Raw genomic sequence first — 25,582 nt, 5'->3', positions numbered from 1 at the left:
GGTCCTGTTTTCCAGGTAGCCTCCCTGGTGATGTGAGTAGCAGTCCAGTCATCCTTGTTCCACATCTAGTATCCTCCTATGAGTGAGTACATACCATGTTTGTCTTTCTGAGTCTGGGTTACCTCACTCAGGATGATTTTTATTCTTTCTCTGTTCCCAGTTTCTCTAACCTGTAGTCATGACTTAGCCCCACCTGTTGTACTTCAGAACTCCTAGAGAACTGGGCCTTCACCTGCCGGGCCACTTATCACCCTCAGGACCGGAACTAGACCATTTTGTTTGTTTGTTTGTTTCTCTGCTCTTTTCTGTCCACTGTCTGTTCCACATTCTCATCTGTTAAATTGCAGTAAGATCTCCTTCAGTTGTAATGAAAATGGTTGGCACTGTGGTGATGCTTCAGGGACTGACCTTAGAGCTGGAACTAGTTAGTTCCCACTAAAGGAAAGGGGAGGAAGCAAAGTCCCTTTGCCCTGGAGCTTCTTACCCCTCTCGCCCTGTGGCTGGGGCTCAGCCCAAGGCTCAGTGTGTTTGCTTGTGTGTTACAGGAAAACTGCTGTACAAACTGTGTTAAGTATCTTTAAATCCAGACTTCTTCCAGGTTCAGCTAAGGTCTTGGATAGCCAAGAACAGTCGTTAAGTTCTTTTCCTTGCCTCCTCCATGAAAGCAGCATCTTCTGGCCCTGAGAGAACCAGAGCAGGAGAAAGCTGAAAGCCTCAATCCTGGCAGTCAGCTTCTCAGGGCCAGCGCTAGGGTGTGGCTTATTTACAAAGGAGGCTGTCTCTCAATTCTGGGACCCATCATCCTTGGAACTTACCCTTTCCTCCCTGTTTGTGTTTGTGTTTGTGCGTGTGTGTGTGTGTGTGTGTGTGTGTGTGTGTGTGTGTGTGTGTGTGTTTCATTTTTTAAGATTATTTTTATTTTATGTGTGTGAGTATTTGCCTATGTGTATGTATGTTCACTACACATGTGTATGGTACTGACAATCACCAGAAGAGCCTCTAGAACTGGAGTTACAGATGGTTGTGAGTCACAACATGGGATCTAGGACCTGTACTAGATCCTCTTAAAGAGCAGCAAGTGCTTTTAACCTCTGAGCCATCTCTCCACCTTTGCCGCCATTCATTGTGCATTGAATCCTGAGTACTCCGAAGGTAGAAGACTGTTTTAGAGAAAGTCCTCCTTACCACAGTCACTAACTGCCCAGTGTCACGAAGAGACACTAGAATTCTAGACTCTCCCCGAGGAACCTCTTGTATACTGCACTGGAGGTCATTTGGAAGGATGGCACCCACTGTGGGGCTGCAGGTCAGAACACTGTCCTCTGTCTTTCCTGTCTGTCTTAGACTTACCTTTTCCTCCTGCCTCCATCTGAATCACCCACGAGAGCTATGGAATATTGATTTTCCATTTCCTTTACCTCATCTTCTCCTTTGTGTCCCCAGGGCAGTCTCCCTGCTCTGATTTCTCAGCCCACAGAGTATTAGCAGCAATGCAGGCAAGTTGTGAGTTAAACTGGTTCTCTGGCTCCTTTGGACCTCTCTGTTCTATGGGTATGTCACACAGACACAGAGACACACATGTACACACAGTCATACACACAAATACGTGTGCACATACAGAGATGCACAGACATAGATACACATGAGTGCCACACAGAGAAACAGAGACATATATGTAACATAGAGACACAGACACACACAGATTTAATCTACTACCCTACAGTGAGATTCAACTGTTTCCCCACTAGTAATTCTGGAGAGAAATTTTAGTAAGTATGAATTAACATGTAAAATATTTTTTGTGTAGTAATACACATATTTGTGACTGAATTTTTTAGAAGAATATTTACAGTGTGTGTGGTATGTATGTGTGTGGGTGTGTGCATGCAGGTATGCATGTCTATGTAGAGGTCAGAGGACAGCCTCAACTGTTTTTCCTCAGGCACTATCTACCATCTTTTCTTGTGAGACAGGATCTCTCCTTGGTATAGAACTCATCAAATAGGCTAGGCTGCCTGGCCATTGAACACCTATTTCCAATTTCCCAATGTTGGGATAACAAATATGTGCTGCCACACCCAGCTTTTGTGTTTTGTTATAAAAGAATGAAATGTAATTTTTAAAAAAGATTCTGAAAGTTGGACTCAGGTGCTTTTTAATTTCTTAAATTTAATTTTATTTTAGATTTGTTTATCTTGTTTTCTGTATGTGAGTGTTGTATATGTGTGTACATGTGTATACCATGTGCATGATGGTACTTGAAGAAGTCAGCAAAGGGTGTTGGATCCCCTGCAACTGGAGTTACTGATCTGCCACATGGTGCTGGGAATTGAACCCAGGTCCTCTGCAAGAACAGTAAATGCTCTTAACCACTGAGCCATAGCTTCATCCCCCTGAAGTAAGATTTTTGTATGTTCAAGGCAAGCGCTTTACTGACAGAATTTGTTTTGGAATTTGGAATGGGTCTTCCTGCACATTCAGGGGTGAGATTTGGCTTCTGCCTTTGAAGTACAAATGTCTCCATAATGTCCTCTCCAACACTCTCCCTTTACCAACCGGTACTCCATTGTGATTAGGAAGAGCGAACATGTAATACTCATATCTCCAGATTTTGTCTAAGGGAATGCATATGTTGAGCAGAATATGTTCCACTGTTAAATAGGTAATTCCATCTATTTTAAATTTAAATTAAAATGTACTCCATAGGTTAGTTCTACAGACAGGAGTGCAGACAAAATTTTTCTGTGATGAATCTACAGCCAGAACTATAAAAACATGAAGGAAACCTGCTAGGCAGAGTCTGCTTAGCAGAAACCCAGGAAGAGTGTGGCACAGTGACTGGGCCCAGTGCTGGTTCAATCAGACTCAAGTCCTGAGTAGAAACACTCAGTGGCTGTCTCTGAGTAGAGGTCTCATGTATCGCACAGTGGCCTCCAACTTGCCATGTAGTCAAGAATGACCTTGAATTTGGTTGCTTCCTAACCTCCACCTCCTGAGTGTTAGGATGACAGGCATGCACCACCATCCCCAGGTTTAGGTTGTGCTGAGACTGAACCCAGTACTTGGTGAGTGTTAGGCGCTCTACCAACTGAACCACATCCTGAGGCCACACCTATTGGCTATCAAGGGTGCAATTTATTACATAAAGAGTACCACTAACCAATGTTACCTGTTAGTCCTACTAACTAGTCCTTAGCCAGAATGGTATAAAATGACTTCACTGAAGTATAGACGACTGGATCTAACTTGAAAAGAAAGATGAAGAGCAGAGAGAGATGGAGCTGGTACCCTCATCTCTTCTGGTTTCTGCCTAGGGTAGGATGCTTGTTACTCTGTGCCAGTCCCTCTTGCACACAAAGTCCAGCAGAGCAAAATCAAAGCTCTGTTCTAGCTCCACAGCGGCTCCACTTCTGGATGAGGGAGTGGCCTGGCTACACTAATGGACAGCCAGTTCGGTCACTTAAAAGCATCTCCTGCCTTTCTGACCTCCCCTAAATCATTAGGCACAAAAAAATACCTTTAACATTCTGGATTTCTCTGGAAGAAATTATAATCTGCAGCAGATGCCTTCAGACTGCAGTCTTTGCATGTTTGGCCATTTTTATACCTGGGGTATGTGTCTGTTTGGTGTGGACTGTGTTGAGTGTGACAGGTACAAGTGATCCTTCTGTGACAGCAATCTTGGGGTGCTATGTGGGTGATTAGTGACCAGGGGCTATTTTAGGATGAGTCGAGATGTTCAGCGTGACAACATCTGAGCTATAAAGAAGAGAATAATTTCAATGTTTTGGGTGTGTAAATCCCAATTTCACATGATTATTTCATAAGGTAGTCTCAAGGAAGGAAAGGAAAGCAAATGCAAGTATCTGCTCTGCCTCTCCAACCAGTCACCAGTCCATTAGAGACAACTCAGATGTGCCTGTCACTTTCCACTAGAGACACTACTTTAATTCAGGTTATTGACTGGTTATTTAGAATATAGACTGCACTCTGAGCTAAAAACATGAAAAAGCAACCTTTGGTACAGCCTTATTCTAGGCCTGTTGATGCAGACCTATAATGCTAGCAAGAGGGGCCTACTAGAGGCTGAAGAACAAGGACCACACATTCAAGGCCTATGTGGACTACAGAGTGAGTTTAAGGACAGCCAGAGAAACTGTTGAGAGCTTGTATCAGAGGAAAAAGTAAAAAGTAAACTGGGATCTTAGAATTCAGTTAGTGGAGCATTTATGTAGCAGATAGGAGGCCCTTAGTTCACTCCCTAGCACCACATAAAAAAGCAGTTAAATAACCAGCCATATCTCAGTGACTGCTTCTTCCTCCTTATGAGGACCAATTCAGATGAGACAGGATTTAAGTGGACATTAGGGAAACTTCTAACTCAAGCTTAGAGGTGAAGACTAGAGTCCTTTAGGAAAGTCTAATGTGCTAATATCAGCATCTAACCTTCCTTAATTTATCTCTAGTTTATGGTCGCTCAACTTTAATTTCTTGTCAAGAGTGTTTCTTTCAGAAGTAAAACTTCTTGATCCCAGAGAGATGGGTCAGCAGTTAAGAGCACTTGCTGTTCTTTCAGAGGACTGGAATTTGGGTCCAGCACCCATATTTGGTAGATCACAACCACCTGTAATTCTAGCTCAGAGGGTGTGAGCTTATGGCTTTCATGGATACCCTTAGACACATGTGCACACACACACACACACACACACACACACACACACGCACATGCACACGCACACGCACACACACACGCACATACACATATACATACATAATAAATTTTTAGAAAGAAAACTCTCACTTGCTGATAACACATGTGAAACAGGAGACAGCATGGTCTCTTTCCTGACAGAGGCACCATGATCCTTTGCAAGCATGCATACCCTGGTCCTATAAGTCTTTACAATAGTAAAATCTCTATTCCCACAATGAAATAATTTTATCTGAAAGAGTAAGAATTTGTGTCTTTATAAAGCTGTAAGCCAGTAGTAGAAAATTTCATGTAATATAGAGAAAGCTATCTTTGGTTTGGTTTCGTTTCTGAGGCTGTGCCTCACCTTCCAGTCTAGGCTTACTTTAACTCAGTGGTAAATGTTCCATCTCTGCCTCCCAAGTGGTAGAATTACAGGCATCAGCCACTACACCCAGCTTGAGTAAGATGCCTTCTTTCTAACACAACAGATAGCCAATTATTTCAGTTTGGGGATATTATCTAAAAGTGAATAATTTTCTTCTTAAAGAATCTTGTCCATGCAAATCTTCACATCCTATGATCCGGATAGGCTCTAATACACATTAAACCATTTAGAAAGTACATGAAAACCTTTAAAACTTTTGGGTCACGTGTGCAGAAGTTCATTTCCTGATACCAAGTCTCAATTTTTAGCCTAAAGCTGTAGGGAGCATCTTTACTCACATTACTCACATGATGAGCATTTTGACTTTAGGTAAAAAAAAAAAAAGTGGGGGTTGGACACAGACATGGACATAAGCACTACTCAAAATATGACAGCACACTGACATTCCAGGCACCAGTTTCTGAAAGACAGATAGCTAATGAGGTTATAACTCTGCTGTGTCTTCCTCTTCATTTAAGGCATAATTCCATCCGAAGACAACTCAACCTGTCGAACCCGGACTTTAATATTCAGCAGCTTCAGAGGCAGGAGCAGTTGACTGGGATTGGTAGAATTAAACCAGAATTGTATAAGCAGAGGTCACTGGACACTGACGATGGGAGAAGGAGTAACAGCAAAGCCTGCGGGAAACTGAACTTCATTTTAAAATATGACTGTGACTTGGAACAGCTCATCGTGAAGATCCACAAAGCCGTCAACTTGCCTGCCAAGGACTTCTCTGGGACCTCAGATCCTTACGTTAAGATCTACTTGCTTCCTGACCGGAAAACAAAACACCAGACTAAAGTTCACAGGAAGACCCTAAACCCTGTATTTGATGAGGTGTTTTTATTTCCTGTTCCCTACAATGACCTTGAAGCTCGGAAGCTTCACTTCTCTGTGTATGACTTTGACAGGTTCTCTCGCCATGATTTGATTGGTCAAGTGGTGGTGGACCACTTCTTCGACTTGGCTGATTTCCCCAGGGAGTGCATCCTTTGGAAGGATATCGAGTATGTCACCAACGTGAGTCTGGCATTGCTTCATTTGGTGTGGAAGGGTTGCTTCTTGGTTTTCACAGCAAGACTGCTTACACATTATGTTATTTGGGAGCAAACTACAAAAGTGACAATGATACTATTGTTTTAAAAGCTTTTGGTATCAATGGAGGGATAGGTTTTTAACAGTATTGATTTTGATATATACAAAAATCATTTGCTAAAACTATTAAGGAATCACTTTTCCTCTTTCTTAGCTCTTCTCTATCAGTCCTCACAACATTTTTTTTTAAGAGCTATCTCAGTTTGTACTGACTGGGTCCCCACTCTTGTTCACTGTATTCTACAGCTGAAAGTCCATTGTGTGATTGACAGCGCCAGGTCCATGTCTGGATTCTCCTATTGGCTTAACAGTGCTTCCAGGACCAAATCCTCAATTTTAACCCTGAACTAGGAAGTGGTTAAGAAGAGTTAGCATTGTAATTTCATACTCATTAATTAAAATTATAAGGAAGTCAGTCTAAAAAGAAGGTAGAACTGATCCACAGAAGGTCAAGTCTCATATCAGACTTAGCACAGGCCAAGAGTCTATGTAGCCATGTTTACATTTCAAACATGGGATCCCATGGGATGTTTTTCCTCCATTTATATCCTTGTCAGTCCCTGCTGAACTGCCCTAAAGCTCCAGGCTGAGCAAAACTGGACTTTCTTGGGAAACTGATGCTTTCAAGATGCCTGATGAGATTCCCCGCGGCTACTCTTAGTGCCTTTTCTTGAGGCCAGTGTTGCCCTCTTCACCTTGGCATCCAGAGAGACCAAGTCACTTTCTGGCTCAGGTACAGATCTAATTTGGAATTGAGCCTTGAGTGAGTCAAAGACTCACTCTGCTAAAGAAGAAGACCCCCAAATCTGTACCCCAGGACCAAATATCCCCAAAGTACGCTTCAGCCCTTTGACATATGATCTGGGAACTTCCTCACACCTTAGTAGTTCTCTCCACATGCCCTGAAGTACCTGTGCCAGCACTGTCATGCTATCTAGGTAAAGAAAGTGTGGCCAAGGTCATGGTGGGCTCCATCTTCTTGTTTGGAAGGAAGAGAAGGTGTAGAGAACAGCTGTTGATAAAGCTAGAGAGATTTGGAATATTGTGGAAGGAACAGACCTCTTCATCTTGAATAACATTTGTAAACTCAAAAATGGATGCTGAGGAGAGCAAGGATTATCTTCAAATCCCAGCTGCCAAAATCAGGAGGCAACTGAGGAGGATTAAACGAATGAAATAGAAAAGATGTTCATAGTAAGATTGAGTGTCCCCAAAATAGCACCCCCTGAGGCATTTAGCAAATATATATGTGTATAGAATCCAGCCATGATGATGAGCTCTGATGAGGTCTGATCTCAGGCTTGGGTAGGGAGGCATTGTTCACACCATCCAGACAGACTCTTTTGTAATGATCTGGCAAATGGAGCCAAAAACTAGCTAGAGAAGTTCTAGATAGCTCAGTGGGGATCTTGGAAGTTGCCACCTAGGGGTTTTGTGGAGAGAGCAACAGTGTGTACACAGAGGCTGACCACAATCCAAGTGAGGCAGGTCCTTGGGGGAAAGGTCTCTTCAAAAAGGACAGGATTATGCCGGGCGGTGGTGGCGCACGCCTTTAATCCCAGCACTCGGGAGGCAGAGGCAGGCAGATCTCCGTGAGTTCGAGGCCAGCCTGGTCTCCAAAGCGAGTTCCAGGAAAGGCGCAAAGCTACACAGAGAAACCCTGTCTCAAAAAACCAAAAAAAAAAAAAAAAAAGGACAGGAATATGGTGTCAGGCTACAGAGACCTCCTAGCCATGAGATCAATAACATTGCAGCCCTCTTCCAGAACTAAGAGTTTCTGGATCATTGTTGGAAAATTCTGGATTGCAGAATTAAGAAGAATGTGTGATTCATCATGAAGCATTTACCCAGGCTTTTGGATGGCTGTAGGAGAAGGGAGGTGCTATGAGTGGAATTACAGACTATTTCATAATCTGCCTCATAATGTTTAATGTGACTGTCCAGAAACTGAGAACAGAGATCTGAGATTCACAAAGGCTTTGCTTCTATGATGCAGAAGCATGAAATACCCTGTGAATAATGTACACCAGCAGAACAATGAGAGACTAGGTAAATGAGCAGGCATGAAACCACCAGATGAAGAAGAGAACACACTCATACTTTTACTCTTGGTCTTCTGTTCCCATAGTCCCTTCCACTACCCTGAATTTTACTTATATTGTGACGTGTGTGTGTGTGTGTGTGTGTGTGTGTGTGTGTGTGTGTGTTGAAGTTTTGTTCCTACTTTTCATAGCTCTTCTTTTATACTCAAAATGAATTATGATATTTAACAATAGAGGTCAATGCAGTGGATATGATTTGTGTATTTTCATTGTATACAATATTCCATTGTTCTAACATATGACAAATAAGCATTCATTCTGGAAGGATTTCATCCACTGATTTTTATTTTATGGGTAAATGTCTGTGCCTGGTACCTATGAAGGTCAGAAAAGGGCATCATTGCTGGAGGTACAGGCAGTTGAGAGTTCCCATATGGGTCCTGGGAATTGAACCTGGGCCACTGCAAGAGCCGTAAGTGTTCTTAACTATGGAGACTTCGTTCCAGCCCCTTAGTATTCTTATAATGCTGACATTCAAGTTATTAATTGTGATTCAGAATAGCATAATTCTGTTTTATGTTCATCTGTTAGTTTGCAGTGCCACAGTTTTTTAGAGTGTATTCCCTGTTGAAGTTAAGATACGGGTGTTCAACATTTCCAAGTAGTTACAAGACCCTTTCCACAGTAGCTCCTCAAGTAGGTCCCCTGCTGGTGAGATGTCACCATTCCAGTGCTCCACTTTCTCATCAACTCTTGCTCTCCTCATGCTGGTTAGGGTGTATGTGTGTCCATGTGAGGCGCCATGACTGCTTTTTTTGGCTGCCAAGGCTGACCATCATTTTTATGTGTTTATTTGTCATTCTGGCTTCCTTTCTTGTGAAAGGCTGTTCAGCACACTCTTCTGCTGTTTTCTCCTCCATGATGAGCTAAGTTCTTTTTATAGTCTGTATGTAAGTCTATGTTAGTTATATGCACTATAGTCATCTGTCAGTTTATGGTGGTGTGTGCATTATTTCTGTGGAGACTTACTTTTGTAATAATTTTTATTAGTGTGTGGAGGTGTGCCAAGCATGGAGGTAAAATGACAACTCCGGGGGAGGGGCCCATTCTAGCTTTGTACGTTATTACTTAGGGCAAGGTCTCTTGGTTTTGCTCCTGTGCTTCATACTCTAGGCTAGCCTGCCTTTGAACCTGTCTCCCATCTCCCTGTAGGAGTGTTGAGATTACATACATGCTACCCTCCTGCTTTTTACATGGGTTTTGGGGGTGGAACTCAGGTCTTCAGACTTGTTCAGCCCCTCCCCTTACCCCGCTGAACTGTCTGGACTCCATAATGACTTTTAATAGAAATTCTTATGCCTGTTATTGTAAAATGTATCATTGTTTTCCATTGTAAAGTAGCATGGCTGTGTCTTCATTAAGAATCTTGGTATGGCCAGGCAGTGGTGGCTCACGCCTTTAATCCCAGCACTCGGGAGGCAGAGGTAGGCAGATCTCTGTGAGTTGGAGGCCAGCCTGGTCTCCAAAGTGAGTTCCAGGTGCAAAGCTACAGAGAAACCTGTCTCGAAAAACCGAAAAAAAAAAAGAATCTTGGTATGTTGTGAATATATTTCTCCATAATTTTTTATTGCAAGTTTTTGAGTTTGTAGGATTTGTTTACTTGTGTTTGAGATAGATTTTCACTATGTATCCCTGGCTGACCTTGAACTCACTATAGAGAGTAAATCAAGCTAGCCTCAAACTTGTAATGATACACCTGCCTCTGCCTCCGGAGTGCTGTGATTTCAGGGGGATGCTACCCTGCATGGCCAAAAGTTTTAAAGTTTTGACATCTTTATTTTCTGAAATTAAAATATAACTACATCATTTTCTTCCCTCTTTGCTACCTCTTCCATATACTGCCTCTACCTTTCTTTCTCAAATTTATGGCCTCTGGCCTACCTTTTTAATTGTTCTTATACATATGTGTATCAAATGTAATTTTTGTCTTCCCAGATAGTGTTTTTTTTTTCCATCTTATAACAGAGGCATCTTGAATTGGTCTGCTCTGGCTGCCATAACAAGATCCCACAGGATAAGCATCTAAGCAGACATTGATTTCTTAGAGTTCTGGAGCCCAAGAAATCTAAACTCAAGGTGTTAGTAAGGCTCACTGCTGATGGCACTCTCTCCCATCTTGCCTTCCCAACATCCTCACTGCTGAAGAGAGCCTGAGTGCTAACCTTATAAGGACGCTAATTCTACCACGGGGCCCCACACTCATGATTTCCTCTAAATCCAACCACTGTTCAAATGACCCATCCCAAACTACCATTACACTGGAGGATTCAAGTCCAGTTCATTTATGACACACCCCAGATTTATTCTTCTAGGTAGATATGGAATTTTCTGGAGTGTTTCCCCAGTGATGTGCAGTGCAGTGCATGCTCTGTCATATGTGGATTTCCATCTAAGAAGAATCTGCTTCTGGATTCCTTTTCCTATCCATTGTTCTGCTGCACTGCACCTTCACATTGCATGGTTTGCCAAATACTCTTTATTCCATAATGCACCTTAACATCTAAAAGAGCAAAAACTTCTCTTGGCTCAGTTTTCATTGATACTTGATTTTTCACATAATTTTTAAAGCTGTATTGTCAAACAAAAATTCTTTCTTTTAGGATCTTAAACTATCAATATAATACAAGAACCAGATCACAGGAAAATATAGGTTTTTAAAAGTTAGAATTTTGTCCCTTTCATTTTCAGTTTTTCTGAACCATATGCTGATACAATTCTGTAGTTTTCTCAGGAACTCTGAATCCTCAGATTCAACTGAAAATATTTTTTAAATGCATTTGTATAGCACTGACGTCGCATTATGTGTTCTGTCCTCAAGGGATTGGGTAGAGCATTTGCCTAGCATGAGCAAATGATCTTGTCTGATTTTGGACTGTATGAAGTCTATGGGGCATTTTAAGGCAAGTTCACATCTTTTCATTCACAGTGTTCTTTCCATTTATGTAATCTTTATTTGAAGCCTTGCCTTCAGGATTTGTGGTTTTTCTACATAAAGTTCCTGCCAGATCTTGTCAGAGTTGTTGTTAGCTACCCATTTTTGTTACCTTAAATTATAACTTCTCAAATAGCATTTTATGACTATTACAGGTATGTAAGTGAAATTTTGTATGTTTCTCTTGTGAAATTCTTAATTCTTATAGGTGCTTCTGAATTTTCTCTGTAAATAATCAGTCATGTATGAATTATGATGGCTTTGCTGCTTTCTGGTCTGTACCTTTTATTTCTTAGTCCTTTTGGTTTTGTTGTTGTTGCTTAATGTACAAACTAGGATATCCAGTAGGGTTTGAACTAGTAATATGGGAGCAGGCATCTTTGACTTGTTGCATATTTTAGATACAATGTCTTTACATTCCTGTCGAGTATGATTTTTTTCCTAGAGGTATTGTGTGGGCACCTTCAACATATTCAGGATACATTTCTCTGCCAAGTATGGTATCTCACACCATCAATTCCAGCACTCAAGAAACTGAAGCAAGAGAATTATGAATCTGAGGCCAACTTGAGCTGCATAGTTAAACCTTGTCCCAAATAAAAGTCTCTCTTTGTTCCTAGTAGACTGAGTTACATCATGAAAGGTTGTCCCTTTCTCAAATGCTATAACTATATAATCTACTATAATAACTATATTAATCTACTATGATGGTCAATTATATTGATCAGTTTTCTAATTTTCACTCAATCTTATATTCCTAGATTAATCCAAACTCGCTTTGATATGTTGCATTTTCTGTACGCTGCTGAATTCAGTTTGCTGATGTGTTCTGCATTGAAACATGTGACTGGTACATAGAGTTCTCATGTGCTGTTCTTGTTTGCTCTGAAAGCAGGGTAGTTTTTACTTCATCACCTTAGTTGGAGGACTGTTTTGTACCTTCCATTCACTCCTGCTTGGTGCCCCTGGAGGCCTCAGGTTTTTATTTCTCTCTCTCCATGCTGTAAAAACTCCCTTGGTGTTTGGCTTCTCCTGAGGTTCAGACAGCAAAGAAGTGAGGAGAGTGAAACTGGGATGTCTATTTCTTGGAAAGTCTGTAGACTGGCCATAACCTCCAATCAAACCCAACACTCCCAAATGTGTCTTTGTTTTGAGATTATTCTTTGAAGGCTACTTTCCTGGGAATAAAAATTTAGGTGAATAAAACTCTGTTACTTTGATTTGGGAGATATGAGGTAATCATTCCATTGCTTCCTAACTTCCTTTTTTAAGTCAATATTTAGTGTGCCATTTATTACAGTGTATGTCATTTTTCCTTTTTATTGATCTCTAGATCTTCCTTTCCTCCTTAGTGTTCTATACTTTAATTACAACATTACTATTAGGCATTTCTTTTTGTTTATCCTGATCAGGATATAGTCCTGAATCTGAGTATATTTTCTCAAATCAATTCTGGAAAATTCTTAGCCATTTATTTTTTCCCATTATTTGACATTTTTGTACTTTTTAAATTTATTTGATCATCTCTTTTCCCCCCAATATACTTTCCATTTATTTTATACATTCACGTGCATACACATACATAGGTATGTATACATTTATAAGTGTATGTATGTATGTATGTATTTTATATGTAGTTGCTTTTGTATTTTATTCCTTGTGGCTCTAGTTGAGATTTGGGCAGCTCTGACTCTTTTTCTTGGCATTTCTATTGGCTAATGACTCATCAGGTCTTACTGCCTATTTTATTTGTGGCTATAAGTTTATCTGGCTTTATAAAAATTTCAATGTGTGCATTTAAAATACATCCCTCCAACCATGATTTGAGATTGACTCTATAAGATGTAAAAGTGAACAGTTTAAACTAAATCCTAAGCTTTAGAGTTTTGGGTGGTTGGCAGTATGTATTATTGGTTGGAAACTGGTTACAGAGTTGGTTTTTTTCTCTCCTTTTTCTAGGTCAAGTCTAACACAGGATGTATCCCCACTATCTACCTGTTTCACTCATCTTTTATCAATGTGACCCTGGGCTTTGGGAATCTAGCTTTAAGCAGGACTGTCTCACGGTCCTTTGAATACCAGGAGCTAAACACTAGAGCACATTCCCCTCCTTCCAACCCCAGCTCCAACCCCAGGGCTTACTTACCTCTGTGGGTTCATAGTTATTGTTTCCGGTCACTGAAAAATTCTATTTCTGCTTCATTAGCTGTGCTGCACACTTAGAAGGATTTTATAAACTAGTGTTACTTCTTACCTGTAGGGGTTTCTGTGAATACTTACCTTAATGCTGGAAACTGCTGTGATGCTTGAAGCTTCTTTAAAAAAAGAAAAGCTTTATTTGTACTTACAGTAACTGAACACCATCTATTTATTATGTTTGCTTTGCCATCTAATAGAACTCTACAAATCTTACAATCTAAACTCTTCATTTGGCAGATGAACCTTAGATGGATGCCCCATTAAGAGATTCAGCCAGGGATTCATAGCTGAGTATCAGCTGAGTGGGAATTAGGATTGCTTTACAGCAGTCACTCTGTTTAGTTCACATGATGGGCTATGTTGGTTTACCTCTCTGTCCCCTTTGCCTGCTACTCCTACCAAGCTCTTATGCCCCATCTATAAGCTAAACTCTCTGTGTCCCAGATTGGGAAAAGTCTTTCTGATATTTGCTTTCCATGTCACTTTGTACTTCTACCATTACATGCACTGTTTTCTTCTGTGCATTTGTTCAGTTTTATTTCTTCCCTGGCCGACGGCTCTGTTAAATGCAAAAGCCGAGTTTAACTTGTTTCTGGCTAGCACCCCACCTCCAGAATAGCATCTAAAAATAAGATATATAAGTTTGCTTTCATGAGATAGGATCTCACTTTGTAGAGCAGGCTAGCCTAGCACTGGCAATCCCCTGCCTTGGCCTCCTGAGTATTGTGATTGCAGGTTTGTACCACATGATAATTCAAGTCCATCTTTTATCTTATTAAGATAGTGAATAAAATGAAGTTCCCATGAAGGACTCATTTGGTGAGGCTCTAGGGATACTGGACTTGAAGATGTTATGTAGTGGTAAACCCATGAACCAATTAATCTCTGTTAAGTTTTATTCCTCTGGAAAGAGTGTGAGCTTTATAAATATTCACATGGAAATAAAATTTAATCTTCATAATTTCCTGGGGAGGAATAAAATTGAAATTATTGAGTGCAAAAATGATGGGTTTTGCTCTCAGCCAGGGAAACCAGAGCAGTAATAATATAATGGACATTGGTGTAGATTTTTCTTAGTCAAGAGAGAGAGGACAGTTTCTGGCAGGAGGTCAACATTTCAGAAAGCCTGAGTTTGGTGCTCCTCAGGAACACTGACTATCTGGCCCATGCACTTGACATTTATTACTGGCTCCAAGGCAAATAGGCCCAAGACACATCAGAAATCTCTTTCTTGGTGGTCTGCTTCTTAGCTGGTAGCTCGGAGGCTTTCTGTGATCCTCTCAGACTCTTCCTGAGAGAGGGTATCACAGTTTCTCTCCTGGTGACAGTAGAAGTTAGGAGAACCCCTTTCTGCCAGCATGGATAGATTGTGTTCAGAAAGGGGCATAATACAACATAGGCCATTAAAAAAATTAATACTTTAAAGCCTATGTTTCCATTAAATTTTACTTACAAAGCTATTTCCAGCAATTTGTAGTAGCCAATTTGGGAATTCCTCTATATTTTCCATGAACATCAGACCATTTACAGATCTGAAAGAGGTAGGTATGTAATTCTGCCCAGACAGGAAAGGACATAAGGGATGTCTGTCCAGTGTGTGTGTTCTGTAGGTTGAATACAGATGACGTAGGCACACTCTCTAATCAAAGCTTGCTAGGTGAAATGTATATTATCCCATTGTTCTGCAAGTCACAAGCAATGATCATATGATTTCACAACTGTGTCATATCTAAGAGTATGCTGGTAGATAGTGTCACCAGGCTGGAGGGTGGGGCCCAGGGGAGTATAGCTGACATGTAGCATTTGCTGATTCTTGTCTTGTCATTACTCCCAGCAAGCCTAATTTCAGTTTGCCAGTATGACCTCACTGAAGGCAAAGTTGGGTGAAGATGCTGGCAATTGGCTTTTCTAACTGGTTCTAGCTGATAACATCAGCACAAACTATCACCGCATGTGGGACTAAACATCCTAAGGACTGCTTGCTTCACTGATGTGAAGGACTGGAAAGTCCTTTAGACAGCCCTGGTTTGTACTCTCTGCTTGGGAAGCCAAGTTCCATCTAAGTGCTTATCAGGAATTTGGCCATTGCTGGGGTCTACTGAGCTGTGTCTCTGTGAGAATCCACTGAGTCTCACTGCATTATTTTTCTACTCATTACCCATCAGACACATGATCATCCTGCTGTTTGAACTACTTAGAGTGAGCAATGGCAGAAAGAGCTGTAGGATGGAGCACTTGAAACAAAGGGTGGATGAAGCTCCAGGCCTCTTAGAGACAGACCTTGAGAGCTTTCAAAATAGCATAATTATTGGAACAAAGTAAAGCATCTCAACCTGTGGCCCATGATCCTTCAAACCTTTCACAGGAATCACATATCAGATATCCTGAATGCCAAATATTTACATTATGATTCATAACAGTAGCAAAATTACAGTTATAAAGTAAGCAATAAAAATAATTTTATAGTTAGGTTCACCACATTATGAGGACCTGTATTAGAGGGTCACAGCATTAGGAAGATTGAGAACTACTGTTTTAGATGGAGTCTGTAATGTAGACAACAGCATGTATAATGCATGCATATGCTTTTAAAATAATAACAAATAAACACTAGTTCAGAACTTAGCTAAATGAGGAGGATATTATCAGTCTTTTTGCAGCATTCTGTATGTCCCTTGACTGTCCCCCAAATCTTTCCTGGAGTTAATCAATATATTGAAGTTCAGATTTACAGTTCCTTTGGTTTTTAAAATAATTTAATATATAACAATAGGTTGCCAAGTTTTTCCTATTTTTGAAATTTACTTGAAAGAAATAACATTCTCTATATTATTCTGTGAACTATGTTAACTATGTTATTAGAATAATTGATGTTTAGGCACATAACCATAGTCTTTTGAACTTAATTGAATTTATTTGTTGTTTGGGGTTTTTTTTTGTTTTTGTTTTGAGACAGAGCATCTTGGAACACACACTGTCTTTGGTCTGACTGTGGAACTGAGATGACATTGAACACCTGATTCTCTTGTCTCCATGGCCACAGTGTTGAGATTGCAGACATGAGCTTCCCTTCCCAGCTTTTATTTTCTGTAGTGATGTTTTAGCATCTGTTGTATGGCCCACCATAATTTATGCAATTGAATTACTAAGTATATTTCTACTTTAGAAACTATTGCCATTATACATTCTTTTTTTTTTTTTTTTTTTTTTTTTTTTTTTTTTTTTTTTTTGGTTTTTCGAGACAGGGTTTCTCTGTGTAGCTTTGCGCCTCTCCTGGAACTCACTTGGTAGCCCAGGCTGGCCTCGAACTCACAGAGATCCACCTGGCTCTGCCTCCCGAGTGCTGGGATTAAAGGCGTGCGCCACCACCGCCCGGCTGCCATTATACATTCTTATGCATACTCCTACTAAATAGGAGCAAGAATTTGTCTAGTGAATATATCCGGGAATGGTCAAAGAACATCCTTAAATGATCTGGCCAGTTTACTGTACTGCCTGCATGATCTGACCTGTTTCATACTGTATTCTTGCCAACACTTAGTATCACTACATATTGTGTCTAATAATTTGATCACAGATTGCTTGCATTTTATGCATTGACAATTATAGCATATATAGATAGACTACTTTGTTAGTTCATGTGTGTGTGTGTACATGATATGTGTTTACATGATGTGTGTATGTGTGTATGTGTATGTGTGTGTTCAAGTGACAGCACATATGTATGATGGAGGGGCAGAGATCCACATCAGGAATCTTCTCTGTTATCTACATTCTTATCTTTTCTCAGACAGGATGTCAGGATCTCTGTGAACCCAGCACTCACTGATTGACTAGCCTTTTTGGACAATGAGCTCCGGGGATCTGCCTGTCTCTGCCCCTCCCCAGGTGTTAGGATCACAGACTTGTGTGAACACACTCAGCTTTTACATGGGGTCCAGAGATCCAAACTCAGGTCCTGATGCTGATGTAGCGAACACTTTACACACTGAACCACCTCCCCAGCCCCCATTTTGTTAGTCCTTTCCTTTCTAATTCTTTTGATGTCTCCTGTCACCCCATCTTTATTACTTGTTTCATTGTATTTTCTAGGACCAGTTTCTAATCTTAAAAAGAAATGCTTTGAAGTATTTCACTGTTAGGTGACACATCAAATTAGACTATTTGAAAACCTGAGTAGACATGGAATTTTATATTATTTTTCTGAATCTATTGCACTAAGCTTATAGATTGTGTCTTTCATCTTTTAATGTTTTATATTATATGGCTGTTTTCTAGTTTTGTTGAAAACTTATTCATGATCTACTGTTCTTCATAAACAGATACACATGACTGTGTATGTGTGTGCTTATGTGTTTTTCTGCCAATTGGCTTTATAATGTTCTAATTTTTTCAGCTATATTTGTAAATTAAAACCAGTGGTTTTATTTTCTTGATCTCTGTTCATCCAGTTGTATAATTTGGTTTTATATAGAATCCTTTAAAATGAGTTGTAAAGCCAGACATTGTTGCACATCCATGCGATCCCACTACTAGGGTGGTTGAGGCAGGAAGTCAACCTGAGTCACATAGAATGTGTCTTTAAAAACTAAACTAAAAACAAGTTGGGCATTAGATCGTCTCCTCTTCTCTTGAAGATTTTGTATAATATCCACTACTTTTATCCATAGTGTTTAGTGAAATGTGGCATGCAGTGTTCTGGGTCACGTATTTTCTTAGAAGGAAATCATTTAGCTACATTAATGGCCAGAAGACCAACACCATTTTCTAGTTCTTCCTAATGCACTGATTGTTTAGAATTGTTTGATAATTTATTTCTTCTGTTTTAAATGTATTGACCGAACTTCTTCATAGTCTTACTCTGTTTTCTGTCTGTAGTCACACTGTCCCCCCTTCTAACATCATTCATCCTTTCCTTGGTTGGTGCCACTGGACCTTTGTCAGCATTTCAGCGTTGTTTGGGCACTAACATTCTATTTTACTTACTCTGTTTTTGTTTTCTACTTTTTTATTCAATTTTCCCATTATTTTCTAAGTATTTTCATCTTTAGTAATTTTCAATGTTTCAGTGTTAAAAAGGTACATCCAGTAACCGATGGATGCAGATACAGAGACCCACAGCCAAGCACTTGACCAAGCTTCCAGAGTTCAGTTGAAGAGAGAGAGGAGGGACTAAAGGGGGTTAAGATCATGATGGGAAAAACCACAGGGACTGCTGACATGAACTAGAGGGAGCTCACAGACTCTGGACTGACAGCTGGGGAGCCTGCACGGGACCAAACTATGCCCTCTGAATGTGGGTGACAGTTGTATGGCTTGATCTATTTGTGGGGCCTCTGGCAATGGGACCAGAACCTATCCCTAGTACATGAACTGGCTTTTTAGAGCCCATTCCCTATGGTAGGATGCCTTACTCAGTCTTGATGCAGGGGGGAGGGTCTTAGTCCTGCCCCAACTTGGTATGGCAAACAGTGTTGACTAACCAAGGGAGACCTTACCCCCTTATGAGGAGTGAATGGGGGGGTGGGTGGGTGGGAGGGAAACAGAAGAAGGGGAGGGAAGGGTAACAGTGGTTGGTATGTAAATGAAAAAAAATTAAATAAAATAAAACATGTCAGGTGGTGGTGGTGGTGGTGGTGGTGCATGCCTTTAATCCCAGCACTGGGTGAGGCAGAGCCGGGTGAATCTCTGTGAGTTCAAGGCCAGCCTGGTCTACAGAGCAAGATCCAGGACAGGCACTAAAGCTACACAGAGAAACCCTGCATTGAAAAACCAAAAAATAAAAATAAAAATAAATACAAAAAATGTGTATTTAATAATTAGGACTTAGCTTTGGAAAAATGGTCAATTTTTACCTTCTTACCTATTTTTAACTTTCAGGTGCCCTTGAAATAGGCTTTTGTATAACCTCATCCAGATGCATTTTAGCCTTTACATTTTCTCAGAAGTACTACTATAGCCACATATCCACAAATACTGATATTCTATGTTTTCATCTTTCTAATGTCAGCTGTGACTCTTGAGTGTTATTTTCAAATGTTCTGTTTCATTTTTAGTGGGTTAATTTAACAGTGCAGTTCTGATCAGATGGCATGACTTGTTTACAGATGATTTACTATCTCATGAAATTTGGTTTGTGTTCTCTTACACCTTGGATTTTATAAAGGGGCTAGGTGCATTTGAGAAGGTTACCACCTTACTTTCTCATAGTGACTGAAATTTCTCACATACCAATTATTGATAAAATATGGTTTGAAATTTCCTACTGTGGTGGTGCATTTTTAGTTCCTTCTCAGTAGTTCTATCACCTCTTGCTTCCTATACAGTTAAAATTATAATAATAGTACCTCTTTATTTCTGGCCTTTTGGTGTGTGTGTGTGTGTGTGTGTGTGTGTGTGTGTGTGTGTGTGTGTGTGTGTCCTTATATGCATCTATAGAGGCCAGAGGGCAATGTTGACTGCATTCCTGTTTCTTCTCACCTTATTTTTTACGTTATTTATTCTTAATTGTGTTTGCAGCACAGGTGGGGTGGGATGTGCATGTTATAGCTCTCCTGCAGAGATCAGAGAACAACTTTAGGGAGTTGGTACCAGGGGTTGAACTCAGGTCATCAGGCTCAGGCTTGTGTAGCAAGTATTTTACCCACTGGGCCATCTCCTTGTTTTTGACATCCACCTTGTTTTTGAGACAAGTCTCCCACTGATCTGGAGCTCACCAGTTGGCTAGCCTGGCTGGCCACTGAGCGCCCAGGATCCTCCTATCTCTGTTTTCAGTGTTGGGATGCCAAGTATGCACTGCCATACCCAGCTTTTCACATGGATGCTGGGGAGCTGAATTTGATCCATGTGTTTGTACCACAAGCACTTTACCCTCTGATCTAGTGGTTTGGTCACTGTTTGAAGCTTTTGTCAGTATTTTGTGTCTTTCACAAAATATTTTTTGCCCTCAAGTGTACTTTGGTGTTTATAGAGCCAGACAACTTTTTGCTTACTTTTGTCTTGTATTGTTTCTATCTTTTTACTTGCACATTTCCACTACCCCTATGTTTGAAAGGCGAACAAACTAAATTGAGCTGAATTAAGAAGAATTTTATTCTGAATCCACTGACACCCATGCCTTTACCTAGGGTAGATGCCTATGAAAGCAAAGACGGTGACTTAGCACAGTAAATTTGCATGTGGATGAATGAAGCATAAAATGAAAATTGTAACAATATTCTCGTATCTTAAGTTGAACTTCTTGGAATCAGAGGCTGAGGAGGATACGGTCTCTCTCTGTGGGGCCCCGGAGTATGTTGAATTTCTGATCTTTGTGCCTTCACCTCTTGAGTTGAGAATTACAGACATATGCAACCATGGCTGGTTTCTGCAGTGCTGGGGGAAAACCAGGATTTTGTGCCTGCCAGGCAAGCACTCTATATCTCCAACCTTGACAGTTATTCTTGTGCAAGGGATTTTTTTTTTTTTTTGAGTGACTACTCTTCGGTGTAACCACTAAACATGAATGGAAATCAGAAAGGTTATGTCAGAGAACTGGGGAAGATGGATGGTGGGCTAAATGAAGTCTACAAGCACTGGAGTATGAAGCACCCCAGAGACATCCAACTTGGAGGTCAGGGGCCTACAGATCACCCCTAAGTAGAGGGTAGAACTTGACAGTCATTTTACAGATGGGTCCAGTGAGCTGAGAGGAATTCTCACAAGAGTAAGGCAGCATGAGCTGTGAGCAGCTCCTGAGGGATGTGTGTACCAGCCTTGTCAAGATCAAAACAGAGCACAATGGCATGGCAGAAAGATGGGAAAGAGGTGAGAAGACACAGGAGGGACTGTGTCTCACATCACCTTGGAAATGGAGGGACATGATGGGGATGTTAAAAAGAGACCTTCTTACCCCTTCCCCCATCCCACCTCCCACTCTACACTTTTCTGGGCCAGTCAACTTGCCTTGGGGTGAATATCAAAATATCTGCACAATGAGCTGCCTAGTCCTGAGACAGAGGCTGGAAGCAGGAGTGGCGTCTGCATCGCTCCCCGCCAGACCCATTGTCCCACGGCTGAGGACATGGCTGAGTGGACAAACTTCTTTAGACCCTGCAACAACTCAAGGAGAACTTAATAGATTTGTCAAGGACAGCAATTTCACCTCTGAAGGAAGGTGGCACTGGTCAGGGAGAACGTCCCCCTGGGATGAGCTTCAATGATCTTCTACCTTTGGAAGCATTACTGTCCAGAACAGCAAGCCAGCTTCCTGACAGAAAGCCTCCGCCCCAGGATTGGCGTATGCTTGCTTGGAAAATGAGTTTTGAGCCTTTGGAGAATCTAAGCAGTCTGTGGTATTTACAACACTGCATTACTGTCCAGTAGCTAAGTGTGGTCTAATTCTGACAGATGGCTCTCCAGGGAAATGTTCCTTCCGATTGGATTATGCCTGCATGCTGAAATGCTCTAATTAAGGGGAGTCTAAATAAACATGATGGGGGAGTGAGGGGGTGAGCTGTTTCTTAGGAAGCTGCTTTGGAAAGCATCCATGTTTGCAGTCTTTATCTCCCCAGCCCCACTCTCCTGCTACATGGGAAATCTAGGCCATTGCTTTGCTAAAGACAGGAAGCACTGGGTCAGTGGCCAGTCAGGCTTCATTTCTTGCAGAGCCCATCCTCTCCAGTACATTCCCATCTGGTTTCCTCCTTGGTTAACCGTCACAGGGTGAAACATCCAGAATACATGTTAGTATTAAAATGAGCTTGAATGACTTTTTAAAAATTGCAACTGACCTACAAATTCAGCTATGTCACACATCACTAACATTTCTCTTGAAGCCTAGTACATGGTTTTATTTTTTAATTATTTAAGGCTGAAAGATATATTTTTTTTCAGCATTTCTTCCTGCCTCCCCCCTACCTTGCTTCTTTTTTTCTCCTTTTCTCCTTCCTTTCCCTCCCATGGCCTCCCTTCATTTTTTCCCCTTGTGTTAGGAGTAAAACCTAGGGCCTTGCACATGTCAAGCTGTACCACAAGCCTTCTATTGTGGTTCTTTAAAGTAAGTGTGTGTGTGTGTGTGTGTGTGTGTGTGTGTGTGTGTGTGTGTGTGTGTAGTGTGCATATAGTGTGTATGTGTAGTATAGCACACAGGTGGAGGACAGAGAAAACTTGTTGGAGTTTATTCTTTCCTTCCACTGTGCAGGTTCTGGGGATTGAACTCAGGGCTTCAGGCTTGGCAGCAAGCACTTTTACCTGCTGAGCCGTACCACCAACCCTTTATTATCTTTTGCAATATGTGCCAAGTTCAAACCTAAATCATTACAGGGGAAAGTACAGCCTGGTGTCAGATACCTGTGGATGGATTTTTGCATAGGTGACTTGTAAAACAAAGTCTACTTTGGAAGTCAAGGGGTGACTGTTGGGTCAGAAAGTAAACTCTGGTTCTATCTGTTGCCCTTCATTGTTTCTGTAGATGGGAGGCAGTGTTCTAGGCATTGAGGGTGCAATGGCCCCTACTGTCTTGAAGCTTAGATGGGATAGGTCGTAAGTAAATTGCACAGGTTACTTACATGTTTGGCTGGCACTGTGAAGGAGATGCCAGTGAATGCTCCAGGGTTCTCAGAAGAAATCACGTTAAAGACTAAAGGATAGGTTAGGAGTTTGTCTAGATAAGGGCAAAGTCCCCCAAAAAGAAACTGGACATGTAAAAGCCCTGCAACAGGAACAGTGTTGTCAAGTCCAGGAGCCGATCATGCAGGGTGACTGAAAAGAGAGAAGCAGAGGAGAAGAGAGACTAGAACTCAATCAGGAACAGTAAGGGGGTCTTGTAGGCAAGAGTAAGTGTTTGGGTCTTGATGAGTCATTTTTGAAGGGTTTTGAGCTACATAGTAATGTGAATAGATACATCTTCTTAAAACATTGCTCTCTGACTACAGTGCAGAATTAACTCCTGGTCTGAGAGGGAAAGGTCAGCCTATTGTCAAAGGCTAGAGGGAGAGGGTAATTCTCACCAGTGTGGTGGTCATAAACATGGAGAAAAGTGGCAGATTCTAAATGTGTTTCAAAGCAGTCTTATTGTGGGACAATTGGCATACAATAAAGTGCATATGTTTGAAGTATGCAATTTGACAATTCTTGACATGTGTATCCATTTGTGAATCCATCCTCTATAATCAAAATAATGAACATATTCGTTATCCCAAAACTCGCTTGTGCCCCTCTGTAACCTTCCTGCCTCTGCAGCCTAACACCCGTCTCCAAGCCCTTCGGCAACAGGATCTGTTTTCTGTTGCTCTGGATTAGTACATGTTTTCTGGGAGTCTATATAAGTTAGAACCATACTGTGTGTGCTTTAGCATCTTCAGTCAGAATAATGATTGTGAGGTTTATCCATCCTGATATGTGCGTCTGTAGTCCCACCCTTCTCCTGCCTAGTACAGTTCCGTTGCAGAGATGTCCCTGCTGCTGGCTGCTGGAGGGCCTTGCCTGTGGGCGAGCACTGGTTTATTTTCAGTTTGAGGTGTGACAAATAAAGTTGCTATGAGTATCATGTTTTATATGGACACCTTCCTTCACTTCTCTCACATACTCACCTAGGAATAGGATGAATGGGTCGTGTCATAGGCATGTGTTGTTATATCTTTTTAGAAACTGTAGAACTGTTTACCACAGTGGCCGTGCTGGTTTTGGCTCACTCACAGTATCAGTATATGAAGATCCTAGTTCTGTGTCCCCACCAGTTATTGGTGAACTGGGCCTTAAATTTTAAGATGTTCTAAGAGGTGTGAAAGAGAAGCACATTGTGGCTTTGCCTCTCCCTGGTGACACAAGCTGTTGACCATGTTTTCATGTGCATAACCACTGTCTCTTCATCTCCCATCAGTGTCAGTTCAACTGCTTTGACTGCTAGATATGATTGAGTTCTGAGGGTTCTTTCTATGTTCTGATGCCAGTCTTTATCAACTATCTAATGAGCAAAGCTATGGCTTATATTTTTATTCTCTCAGCATTATGTTTTGGCAGGGGGTGGTCCTTAATTTTGTTAAGTCTATTTTATTAATCTTATCTTTCTTTTGAGTGTGATGTTTTAGTAGTGTGTCAAAGAAATCTTCACATAATCCAAATCCATACAGTGTGGCTTTATTGTTTTCTTGAAGCTGTTTATTCTTATCTCCTACATTTATGAATTTGATCCATTTGAGCTCATTTTGATATATGAATATAGTATGAGGTATAAAATAATTTTTGTATGTGGTGTCCAATTGTTCTAACAACATTTCTCAAAAAGACTATACTTTATTCAAATGATTTCTTTTTATGTTTTTGAAGAAAATCACTTGATCATATATTTTGTCCTGGACTCTTTATTCTTTCCATTGTTCTATTTATCTAACTTTATTCCACAATATTTAAATTGTAGATGTGTTAAGACCTGAAGTCAGGCAGTCTGCATGCTCTAACTTTGCCCTACTTTTCCAGAATGGTTTTGGTTTTCCTACATCCTTTGCATTTCTGTATGTATTTTATAATCAGCTTATATGTACATAATCTTTTTGGAGTTTTGGTTAAAATTGCATCAAATATAAAATTAACTGGAAAAATTGAAATTTTAAAAATACTGAGCCTTCCCAGTTGCATCAAGTTCATCTTGTTCAATTCTCCTCAACTACATCCCTTTGGTGGTTCACATTTCTTCTTTCTGGTGCTCTGACCTCCAAACTCTTGACTGGATTTGTCTCTGTAGATGCTCAAGACCATTTCTTCAGCTGGATGGGCCCTCTGGGCTGGATTCCCTTATGCCTGTGCTATGTCTTGGAAACTCAGGGTGTGAACTCCACTAACGTTTTTCATCTCCCATCTCTCATAGACCAAGTCTTCAATGTCTGATGCTGTGTTTTGGAAACCATTGTATCATTAAGGCCCCCTCCCAAAGGACTGATCTCATGTCAGACTTGAAAAAAGTCCAAGTTGTGTGATTTTCTGGCTTCCAGCATGAGAAACCTAAAAAATGATGTTGTATATAGTGACTATCAGTTCTTAGGCAAAGCATAGGTAGGTGCTCACCACCCGCCGTTAAGCCTGACAACCTAAGTTCAGTCCCCAGAGTGCATATGTTAGAAGGAAAGAACCAAATTCTGGAAGATGCCCACTGA

At 40.9% G+C, this 25,582-nt stretch overlaps 1 protein-coding gene across 3 annotated transcripts in view; it reads left to right on the top strand.

Moving 5' to 3' along the window:
• LOC128125217 (synaptotagmin-9) overlaps positions 1–25,582 on the top strand; it is a 223,787-nt gene that overhangs the window by 60,469 nt on the left and 137,736 nt on the right. For all 3 annotated transcript variants that reach the window (XM_052762378.1, XM_052762377.1, XM_052762379.1), the window contains one exon: positions 5,597–6,143. In XM_052762378.1, coding sequence (XP_052618338.1) covers positions 5,597–6,143 — 547 coding nt within the window. The remainder of the gene's footprint in view (positions 1–5,596; positions 6,144–25,582) is intronic.

This window comes from Peromyscus californicus, unplaced genomic scaffold (genome assembly GCF_007827085.1).
Source record: "Peromyscus californicus insignis strain IS unplaced genomic scaffold, ASM782708v3 Scaffold_4__1_contigs__length_199733344, whole genome shotgun sequence".
In the NCBI taxonomy this organism is placed as follows: domain Eukaryota; kingdom Metazoa; phylum Chordata; class Mammalia; order Rodentia; family Cricetidae; genus Peromyscus; species Peromyscus californicus.
Note: the sequence above shows the minus strand (reverse complement) of the source record. Positions and strands in the feature narration are given on the sequence as shown.